The 12,352-nt window shown below is 37.0% G+C and overlaps 1 protein-coding gene across 1 annotated transcript; it reads left to right on the plus strand.

Annotated features, from left to right (window-relative positions):
* Positions 1–5,649: 5,649 nt before the first annotated feature.
* LOC103703713 (sphinganine C4-monooxygenase 2-like) lies at positions 5,650–6,786 on the plus strand. Its single transcript, XM_008786663.4, has 2 exons — positions 5,650–5,928; positions 6,048–6,786. The coding sequence occupies exons 1-2, from the start codon at positions 5,707–5,709 to the stop codon at positions 6,588–6,590; spliced, it is 765 nt and encodes a 254-aa protein (XP_008784885.1). The 5' UTR covers positions 5,650–5,706; the 3' UTR covers positions 6,591–6,786.
* The last annotated feature ends 5,566 nt before the right edge of the window (positions 6,787–12,352 follow it).

The following is a 12,352-nucleotide window of genomic DNA, read 5'->3' on the forward strand; positions in this document are numbered from 1 at the left end:
CCCAATTCCTTCATTAAATGGATATCATTCACTAGCCTACCTAGTCTATTGTGCCAAAATGCCCACTTCAGCTAACTTGTAGGAGATATAAAGAAACCAAGGGTATTTCATTTTAACATGCGAAAGAATGGGCCATGGCAGAAACAGTCTCTCCATGCCTGTGTGACTCTTCTGTATTCAAAGAACATATGATTAATCATCCATTAGCCACAAATACAGCAAAACCATATAGGTTAGAAAAATATGTGTATATGATCGAGTGACACTGGAAGCAAAAGCCTGTCTTGTCTATATCATCTTTCATAAGAGATTTGGAACCTCTGGGTTATGTTGAGCTACCATATAAGTTGCCAATATTGCCACCTGTTAGAATCCTGCGAGTATTACTAACTTGGGAGAAGCAATATGTTTAACTAGGAAAATAGAGCCAATGCTAATTAGAGACATACCCTTGTAGACCATTTAGCCTAATAGGGTAGGGTGGCCCCAAACTTAAAGTCTTAAGGGTATGTTCGGATATTCTTGTAAGAATACTCGGTAGAAATTAAGCCCATTGGCCTACCTAGCTTGCAGTTCTAAGGATCCACCCAAGTCCTAACCTAAATCTTGGCCTGTAAGTTTGTTGGTTTGCAGGAAGAAAAAACGATCTATAGAGATCCTTTTTTTCCTCCCACAGGATTTGAGCTGGAGGAGTGTTGGGTTGATATGGGTCATGTCCAAGTAGGCTTCTCAATCCATGAATTCAGGAGAAAATCTAGCTCAATCCTGTTGAATTATACAAAAAAGCTTGGGTTACACCCCATCCAGGTATCATTTCCTTCCTAAATGAACTTAGGAGCAATCGTAGCTACTTAGTCTAGAGTCTAAGTCATGAATCCATTCAATTGCATGCATAATTATATCATTTATAGATTTGTTATTTTTTTTTTTTTTTGGTCAAAAATAGGAGGGGAGGGGGAGGGACCAGCCCACCCGCGTAGCAGCCCCATTACTGGGCCCCCCTTCCACCAGGGAATGTTCGATACAGGTCGCAGGTTTTCGCGTGCCTTCTCCGACCCGTGGGCTCACCCCACTGGGTTCACCACCTCACGTGTGGGTACGTCACCCCAGCGCCACCTTGGTACAAGTGGAAGGAAAGCATAACCGCTAACAAGCCAGCCGGGCGTGGGGCATCCGGTCCCCTAATTTAATCGACGCCCGCGCGTTTCGAACCCGGGCAACTTGGGCGGAATTATCGCCCCCTTACCACCAGGCTACTACCTTGGTAGAATAACATGGTTAACAATTTTAGAAACATCCAAATCCAATTACCATCAAGCTGAGCACACTAAGGTGAAAATTTTTTGGCTTCAACTTACAACCCCTTGATTCTAAGGTGAAGACCCCATGAAGGTTTAATGTAAACAAGATTGATTTTTGGTAAAGTAAGCATGGTTATTAAAGGCATCATTAACAGCAAGATTTATAGAACTGCTTGCAAAGTTTCAAAGGCTAACTTCTGTTGTGATTTTAACCAGAAATCGGTAATACATACATACATAGATACATACGTATATATTGGGTTTGAGCACGTTTTGACGTTTTCGATCAGTTTTTCCTCCGTATTTTTTTCACTTTTTCCTCATTAGTTTGTCCAGAGACCAAGAAAAATATATCGCATATATTTAAATATTTTTCACAGCTATTTTAATCGTTATTTGAAGGTATAGGAAATGGACAATCAACCTCTATTTATTGTATATATTCCCTATAATTCTAAATTTGGTCTCAAGGTTGGCTTATTTTATGGTTTGCAGCTCGGGTGTTTTTTTTTCATTTCTTTCTCTTTTTTTTGAGAAAAGATTTATTTTTTCTTGCATATCTCCTATCATAAAACACAATTACATGCCAAATTTAAAGGAATCAAAAGTTAGGAGGTCAGAAAATTTTCTTTTACTGTGCATACTTTTTTCTTCTAACTTGATTTTTATTAAAACAAACTAATGCATGGTGATAATTTGGCAACTCTATTCAAGTGCCATCTTTAGGGCCTGTTTGGTTATTTCTACAAAATAGAACCGAAAATCTGCTAAAAATCTAGTAGAATTTATAGATTGGGCTATCCGTTTAAGCATGGTCTTGTATTAACCAAACATCACTTAGCTCAAATTCTGTAGCACACATAGATCATTTTCTTTTTTCATGAAATCCGAAAGTTAGACCTAAGCTACATTTGCATAGGCTATTAGAAAATGCAAGCTAGATAGGCCAACAAGTCCGATTACTATAGAATTTTTATCTCAATCTCGTGGAAATATCCAAAGAGGCTCTTAGTGGTGCAATAATAGTTTATTTAATCAAAAAAAGAAAAGATTCATTGAAGTAAAACATGTTTTTTGAGCTAGATAAGTAAGCATTAGCAACATTTTATCGAACAATTTCATATCTCTGGTTCAAATGTACATACTATACAATACAAAAATAATCCAAAGAGCACTATGTTGATAAAATTTCATGTATAGGTAATTTGCCATAAGCAAAGACAAACACTTCGAGTATAAAACCGATTAGCTAAGGATTTAGCACATGTCAACGACTGAATTGAAGAGGAAGAATTAACGATTAGAAATTAGGCAACTAGAAATATATTAGTCCTACTAATTTGATCCAAAAGCACATATCTTAGTCCATTAAATCATAAGCCTGTCTGACAAAATTGCTCTCGTGTAATTAATTTCTCAAACCGTACTTCCTTTTTCATTCAGATCAAACTTATACTTTCATCTTAGGAATGAAAAAGGAAGCAGTGATCCGAATGAAAAAACATGGTTTGAGAAATGAATTAATTAAGAATTTAGAAAGCAAAAGCTTATCTTCTTTAGTGCTTCTCAGAGATTTAGCTAAATGACTTAATTAAACTCGGCAATTCTTCTCACCGTGGAGAAATAGAATCCTCTAGTGGGATGAATTCAAGACAATTAATTAAAGAGGAGTCTTGTATTGTATACAAAAGTTCATGCTTGTCCTCTCATGGCACTACCAATGGATGACGCTTGCTATTACAGGCAGGTTTTGGCTCATGAGGTGGTGAAAGATTATTGGATCATTGAACCGTCCTCCATGCATCACTTCATGCAGCCAAGTCGCTTTTTTATTATTGGATTCCTAGCAAGTAGCTCGTTCAACTCAAAGAAGGGTAAATGATAAGATGAGTTCAAACCACATCATTAAGCGGCGGACTTTGACCATGCCTTTATAGATCACAGAATCGTCGTTCACATATGATCGATCGACTGCATTTTTCTGGTCAATGAATCCGTCTAGACATATATAGTTTATGAATCTCAGGTTGACGAATTAAGTATTAATGACGTGCAGGTTTAAGCATTAGTTGAATAATTTTTTGAGAAGACTTTGGAGATCCAACAAGCGGATACGACGTAAACGATCACGAGGCAATGTACTTCGATGTCGTCAATAATCCAGAATACGAGATATGGTTTCTCGCTTCCTCCGAATTGCATTGGAAAAAAAATACTTAATACTAACAAGTTTTAATCTTTGACCATGTACAGGCCACGTGTTGTATGCCGCTTACAAACACGTTCGCATTTTGAAGACTTTTTTATAATAGAAATAAAGTAGAGATGGGATTAAGATTTGTCAAACTAGTACTGGAATCTATACCGATCGATAGACGGTATAGTACAGTATAGTTTTATATCGTATCGTATCAGAACATACTTATTTTATATTTTTTTTGCCAATTTTAAACTATAATCTGTAAATAGTTTGCTAACTTTACTTAAGAAGTCGGCAAACTATCTTGGTAATTTCATTGTTTTGCCAACTTAAAGTGAAGTTGTCAAACTAGTTATCGATTTCGGTTCGAAGCCAACAAAATAAATAAAAAAAAAAAATTCTAAGCCCTTCCTCCCTCTTCCTCGACCTCTCTCTCCCTCTCTTCGTCCCTCTCCCTCTTTCTCTCCCTCTCCCTCACTTAACCACGATAAGCTTGAATGCATCCTAAATCGGAAAGATTCAGAATGGTATGGCAAACCATGAATGGAATGTTTTCCTTTTAGGCATGAATTGTGTAAAAATTCTGACGCTAAATTTTTAAAACAAAAGTGTGTATAAAAAAATTTTCTTATACTTCTCTCTCTTCACAACAACCATATGTTTTCACGAAGACCGAAAAAGATAATTTATCATTATTTACTTCTTATCTCTTTTCTCTATTTAAGGGTAAATGAATAATTATATGGATAGTATAAAAAAATAAATAAATCAGAATCTTATTATTGCTGGTAGTCTCACACCTCTATCCATATGTCCACCATTCCAGAACATAATTGGACTAGCCAACATCCCACATCCTAGATCAATTTTAAAATTTTAAAATAACTCCAAATGGGATATTAAAGGAGATTGCACCTTTAGCTCGACAAAATGTCATTTGTAACTTGTATGTGTCATTAAAAAAGATTATTTACAATAAGTTATGACATTGCAATACTAATTTTTTTTCCTTTAATAGAACATGAGAAAAAAGTTTATTTTATTCTTCTAAATATTTTCAGCATTTTATTATTTAAAATATTAAAAATAATCAATATGTTCGACATATTTTTATGAATTAACAATTTTATATTTTTAAAATTTATTTGATTTATCATTATTTTATACTTACCTTGCAGTTAAAGAGTAGTGTATATTTTTAAATTTATTTTAATTTTCACTTGGCCTAACGAACTTGGCAGTTGCACCAATGAAAGGATGTTTTCTTTTCTTCCCATCCCGTTCATTTATTCCAGGAGTGAGAAATACGCGCCTACTACAGTAGCTTTCCGGGGCATTAACTCCTCTCTTTCTTCCTTGATTGGCGCTCAAAGTAAATCTTATTTGTTTCTCTAATCGAAAGAATACCATGATGATTATTTCTTTTATTCGATGAGAGATAAAGAAATCCAACCATCAAAATGAGAATGAATGGTTGGCAGTGGGGCACATTACGATAACTCATGAACATAAAATACTTAATGTATCGACATGTCCCAAATTTATATTGAATTTATATCGATACTATGCTAGTGTAGCACCGGTGCAAGATCCGGTACTGAGACGGCGAACCTTCGATGAAACTATAGCCATGAAAAAATTATTAGATGGATAAGACCCATCATGAATCTAAAATAAATTTATTTGATTTTTTTATATGTAATAGCAACATAAGTTTGGATGAATTTATTCTGAGTCCGCCTAATAATTTCACGTAGCCATGCATGGGTCTCAGCTAAATGTGGAACTTTCTTCCACCCCAAGCCGTTATTATTGAGCTGGAAGCTTACAAAATTAGACTTTCAACTCTTTCTCAATAAAAGTTGGACTTTTCGCTGCTGAAAAATCATTGACTATTCAATAGATTGTGAACCTTTGCTTTCCTTTTTCTTTTTTTTCCGGTTGGACTTATTATAATAGCAATATTTGAATAGCTTATTAATTATAATATCTGGGGAAGGTTACGGCTGACGGAACCTTGGAGTTGGATTTGATCAGAGATTCTTTAGCCCGAGGCCGAACTTTCAAGGCGAGAAGAGAAGAAACAGTGCTTCCCGTTTTCTATATAAGCCCACGAACTTAACTTCAAAAGTACCCGAAAAGCGGATTTTCTCTCCCTCCTCTCCCTCCTCCTCTCCAAGGTCTTGCTTCGATTAGTTTGGTGCAATGGATTATGTTCCTTCTGACGAGGTTTTGGGCATTTTTGTGCCCATTGCCGTCTACTGGATCTATTCGGGTATATATATGATTCTTGGCTCCCTCGAGAAGTACCGGTTGCACTCGAAGAAAGATGAAGACACCAAGAACTTGGTCTCAAAGCGTGAGGTTGTTAAAGGGGTTCTTCTTCAACAGCTGCTGCAGGCTGCCATTGCATTCCTTGTTTTTAGGGTACAAATAAATAAACTCCCCATATAAGATTGCCTACAATACCATGCATTAATTATATTGCTCTCATGACGCAATATTATATTCATTTGCTAATCTGTAAACCTCAACAACCATTGCAGCTAAGCAGAGATGATAGCACGACCACCTCAGATGTTCGAACTCCGATCACTGTGATTGTGAAACAGTTCTTCATCGGCATGTTTGTTATCGATACATGGCAATACTTCTGGCACAGGTACATGCACCTCAACAAGTTCTTGTACCGCCACATCCACTCTTGGCACCACCGGCTCGTCGTCCCCTACGCCTTCGGGAGCCAGTATAACCATCCATTGGAGGGGCTCATCTTGGACACTCTCGGCGGAGCCCTGGCGTTCGTCGTATCGGGCATGACACCTCGAACATCTATCTTCTTCTTCTCCTTCTCCACCATGAAAGGTATCGATGATCATTGCGGTCTGTGTCTTCCTGGGAACATCTTCCACATGTTCTTCTGGAATAACACAGCATACCATGATGTCCACCACCAGTTCTATGGCAACAAGTACAACTTCTCGCAGCCATTCTTCATCACATGGGATAAAATTCTGGGAACTCACATGCCTTACACCCTGGAGAAGAGAGCTGGTGGAGGCCTGGAAGCAAGGCCAACTAAACGCTAGCTAATACCATTTCAACAAGCGAGTCTGTTCATCTACATGCATCTTTAAGTTGTGATGTGCTCGGTGTTATAATATTTTCATTTGTGTCTTCGTTTTGATGTAAGGGAGGAAAAGCCACCCAATTTGTAAGTCGTTTCTGTTTCCATACCATAAACTGTACAAGATTCATATCCAAAGCTAATAAAATGACTCTCATTTGCCCTTATTTTGAGAAAAGATCTGCGGCGTCCAACCCACTTTTCTTAAGGCCCCATTTGGAGAAGCTTTTGGCAGTAGAGCTTTGGAAAATAGAACTGTTGGAAGTAGAACTTTCTAATGTAAAGTTTTTTATAAAACATGTGTTTGGTAAATAAACTAAGAAAGTACTTTGTATGACAAAATTAACATAAAGAACATTGCATAATATTATACAATAGAGTATAATAAAATATAACATGTATTAATATATAAATATATATAAATATATGACATAGTATAATATTACTGTAATGTAATATAATATTATTATAATATAGTAATATAACATTATATACTATAGCATAATAATTTAATATAATATTAAATTATTTAACATAACATATCATGTATTATGATATAATATAATATAATATTATATATATAGTATAATACAATAATAAAAGTATAAAATACTATAATTATTAGCGTAAATTAATTTTTTTCCTTTCTGATGACCATTTATCTTTCTAACAAATTTTCTAATCATGCGATAAAATTGGTTAAATAATTACTAATATTTATATTTTATTTATTTATTTATTCTTATTATTTATTCTTTTCTTTTCTTTTTCTTGTTTTCTTTTTATTTTTCTATTCTTTTTCTTTTCTTTTCCTTCTCTTCTTTCTTCTTCTTTCTTCCTGAAGCTTCTCCCCTAACCCGCCTCCAACCACCTTGCCGAATTCTACCGCCTCCCTGCCAGACTCCCCCAGCCCACCTCCATTCCCCTCCGTCCCTCCACCACCAATGCCGCCTCCCTTTCCCTCTCCACGGCCGTAGACGACAAGGCCTCGTAGGTGAAGGGGCGTCTGGAGGAGGCCACGACGACGAGTCCGGCGAGGCCGAACCCAGCAGCGGAGAAGAGGGGATTGTCGGCCGCTGAGGAGGAGGGGTGGAGGCATAGGAGGCCGAGGGAGTGGAGGAGGCAGCAGAAGAGGGAGCGGAGGTAGGAGACCCACCCAGCAGCCGCCATGATGAGGAGGATCGGGATGGAGTCGCTAGAGGCATCGTGGAGTCGGTTTGGGAGCCCCATTTCTTTCCCCCTTCTCTCTTCCTTCTTTTAATTTAATTTCTTTCTTAATTTTACAAAGCGAAGAATCGGAAAAAAAAAAGAGGGGGAAGAGGCGGAGGGCACCAGAGGCGACGGCGGGGGAGAGGGAGAGGGCCTTGAGGGTGGCATTGAAGAGGGGGAGGGAGGGGATGGGTGGCAGAGCAAGAGGCAGCGGGATAGAGGATTTTGGGAGAAAAAAGGGCTTTTTAAATAAGGATATTTTGGTCAAAAAAAATAGCTTTCCAACAAAGTTTAAAACACCTTTTTCGAAAAGCTCCAAAATGAAACTTCTTCTTAAAAGTTGTTTTTAGTTTTCTGAAAAAGCTAAAATAGCTTTTCGAAATTTTTACCAAATATCTTTTTTCATCCAAAAGTGCTTTGGAAGGTCAGAAAGTGCCTTTTGGATCTTTAAAAGCTCTTCTAAATGGAGCCTAAGAAAATGTAAGGAAGTACGAGAGAAGGCAACGAGAAAACAATAGAAAATGAAAGCAAAAAGGAGAACAAGGAGTTTTTTTTTTTTCTTGAGGAAGTATAAAGGGAAATTTACAATCGAGAGATTCCAACAATCGAGAGATTCCAAGTTTGGCAAACAAAGGCAGCAATAACCGTGCATTGTCATTTCAAAAAAGACAAAAAACTTCTGTCGAGGAAGATCCAAACAACGGTTCAAAACTTGTTTCTTCATTTGACTGAGTTAAATAGAATTAACTTCTGTTTCTGAAAATTCTTTCTTTCTTCTTCTCTTTTTTTGTTTTGTTTTGAAAGAACTCCTATTAGAATGCCCTGGGCTGCAGACTGCTGAATAGATTGCACCTGAAATTTCTTGTATTTATTTCAATCCATAAACACCAAACCATAATTCGCAGCAGCAATGACATCCCATCCTTTTCTCCATCTGGGCAATGCAACACCATGGACCCTTGCAACCATTTCATGAAATAAAACAGCCATTAAAGAACATTTGCAATCAAAAATATTTTTTTGTGGAGTAATGACGAATACATTTCCACGTGGTGGAGGAAACCCGTTCCGACCATATAATGCTAAGTTATGCAATGTCCGATATTTACAAGAAAAAAGGATTCTGAAGAAAACCGAAGTTTAAAATATAATTAAAAGGAAGCACTCATGCAACGTTGTATCTCGTCGACTTGCTTGGTTAAAGTGGACCAGTTCGTTAAGTTTTAAATTCAAAATTCGGAAGAATTACGTAGAGGAGGCCATTGAGCAGCTCGAAAGAGCCAGGACTCGTAATAATTATTGAGCAGGTTCGTCGTCAAACGCCATCAGTTTTTGACGTAAGTGTCGGTGTCGAGCCTCGTTAGACTTGGACCCCGGAATGTCCTCCGTGTGGTTACGATTACACCGCTATTTCCTCGTTTGAATAGTAAAATGACATATAGTGACCTATCTATGGGAAACTATAAGCGTGACCACAACAATGACAAAATTTTAATTCTTAATTGGAACAATTGGTGGCCTCCATTGTGGGCCAGGAGTGTAATTTGCTGGCCTGACTAAGAACACAGGGACCAAGTTGTGTTAGCCTAAGAGGAGAGAGCCCATGCTCAGTTTTGATGATGGTTGGATATTTAAATTTAGCATTTGCTTAGTTGTAATGAATTACATACAGCAAATTATCCATAATGATTAGTGCTATGAGGCTTCTGCACATGTACAACCTTTTTGCAATGCGACAAGAAGGATCGGTGCAACTCGAGGGATTTGTTGCGAACAAGAGGGTTAGTTGATTATGAAATCGCCAAATCAGTAGTTGTGAGCACCCTGAAATATTTTTCATCCATGACCATTACTTACAACCCATACGAGACATTAGCATATCATCTCTCTTTTTCTTCTCCGATGGTCAATTTATTTCTAGTCTAATCTGATAAAAATCAGGAGCTATGCTACATTACCGTCGTCTACTACCCTCCATTTACGCGGGATGTAGGAAATTTTCCATTATTGCAGTTTTAGAGGATAGATTAAACTCCATGGTTAACTTTGCTATCAATATCAGCGATCTTTTAGCACAAATAAGAAAACCAGCAAACTTGTTTGCAAATGCAGTCATCCTCTTAGCCTTTCGAACAAAATAGGTAGCCTCTAGCCTATGCCAGTATCATTATTTTCAATCAAATAATCATTAAAAAACTAGTATTGCATTATCAGCCAAACTGAGGTCTTTTGGTGGCAATAGGTTCTCATGATTTCAATTATTACAGCGTCGATCTGCATGCATGAGATAGGACGGGAACCGAACGATGCACATCATGTTAACAATGACCGCGGCTTTCAAAATTCAAACTGGGTTGGTGAATATATTGTGTAGCAAATCTGGCCAATCAATCAAGTCAGCGGACTATGACTTCAACTTCATGAGATAGCTAGGAAGGGAACAAGACGTCCGATAACGCGGCTAACCATGTTTGACCGTGACTTAATTGGTGGCCAAAAAATTTTGCTTGGCTGATGAGATGTGTAAATGTAGCAACTCTTGCACCATGAAAAATGCGAACAGCTAACCCTAATGCGTTACATGTTTTATGTTCTTTTTTCTAGCATTTGAATTGGATGGTTTTTTATTATTAATTTGTTTGAAATCATCAATGATGCTCCCGATATTCCTCTTCATTTTTGTTTAAAAAAATGAGCTTGACTCTAGATTCAAACCACATGGTTTGTTGAATGAGACCTCATAGAATTGCAAAGTTCCACAAATGATAAATTTCCACATGATGACATGAACAAGATGAAAGAAGCTACTGCAACTAGGATTGTTTAATCAAGATACCTTTTTAAGAAAATTGTGAGGATAAAGTTGATTTCAACTGAATGACTAATTGGCATCTATACCATATCTGTTATGATAATTTTTCAACCTAGTTTGTACCATTTTCCATGCAAAGCTGACCTTCAACGCATATCCATATCCTAAACATTCAAAGTATCATCTAAGCATCTTGAGATATTGTCAAGTCCCCGGATCAAAGTAAAAATCATGTGGACAATGATAACAGCGATGTGAGATAGGCTGGGAAGCAGACCATGCAGACCGCTAACAATATTTGACCATGACTTCATATGATATTTAACGATGACTTTGTCAATGTCTTGTTATTTTTTTAGTAGGTTGAGAGACATTTTATCCATGCATTTGTCAACTTCCTAGGTTAATATCTTTTTGTTCAATAATAATAATAATAATAATTAGAAATTTTTTTGACATTGCCAGCACTTTTTAGGTCACTTGCAAATGCTTAAATGCATCGTAGGAAAATGCCCCAACACTTTAGAAAGTATTGAAGATGCATCTATAATGCAAGCACAGAAAAATAATGTTACGATATTTTTGGTTCGCATCATTTTTTTTAGATGGTGACGCTTTTAATGAGCTTTGATTTGATTTCAAAATTTATCGCATTCTTTCTAATTGATGTTGGTCTGTGAGTCCTTGATTATATGGGTCAATCATGCATAGCCTGAGAAAATTATATTTGAAAAAATAGGGTCTAAACAAGCCCTTTACATGTTGGTCAATTATCAACAGTCAGAATATATATTTTTCAGTTTCAAAGTTATATCTATGTATGTTTGACTCTATACATACATACATGTCTGTATACGTCCATATATATATATGTGTGTGTGTGTGTGTGTGTGTGTGTGTGTGTGTGTGTGTGTGTGTGTGTGTATAGGAAGGTTGGCATGCAGATGCGCGCTCTCTCGGAAGACTTTTCCATCGTGTGAACACGATCTACATTCTGCATTTCGCCTTATAGCCAATGATATATATATATATATATATATATATATATATATATATATATATATATATATAGACACACACACACACACACACACACACACACACACACACACACACACATGGCTCCAAGACGCCCCTTTATTAGTCCTCCTTGTGAAAGGGACTCGGTCGTTGCATGCGAACTGATACATTGTATGGGGCAGTCAACAAAACCCGCAGTTTTCCGGAATTCGATCTAGTCCCAGTTCCCATAATCGTATGCTTATTCTGAAAGAAAACATTCAACAGGCCGGGTTCAGATTCGTGACCTTTAAGGAAACGATAGCATGAGGACTTGAGAACTACTAATGACTTCATCAAATCTCAACGAGGGTGCTCCACGTAAACAAATAAGATAACATCAGAGATCATAAGTGATCTCTTGAACAATAAGCATCTGAAAATGTATTGGAAACAAACTACACCAACAAACAAATAGGCAATGGGTAGTGATCAGTTAATACATTGATCATACTTGTCCTTCAGGACCTCGCAGATAGAGTTTGATAGCTGCACCAGGGAACTAATTAATTAATCCCTGTATGGCTGTACGTAACTTGTGTTTGTTTGTCTAGCTGTCTATGCCTTGGTCAAACCAAAAAAAGATCAGTCTTTGGTACTGATTAAACTCGAACTTGAATAAAACTCCATGTTATTTCCTTTTT

Source organism: Phoenix dactylifera, unplaced genomic scaffold (genome assembly GCF_009389715.1).
Source record: "Phoenix dactylifera cultivar Barhee BC4 unplaced genomic scaffold, palm_55x_up_171113_PBpolish2nd_filt_p 002105F, whole genome shotgun sequence".
NCBI lineage: Eukaryota > Viridiplantae > Streptophyta > Magnoliopsida > Arecales > Arecaceae > Phoenix > Phoenix dactylifera.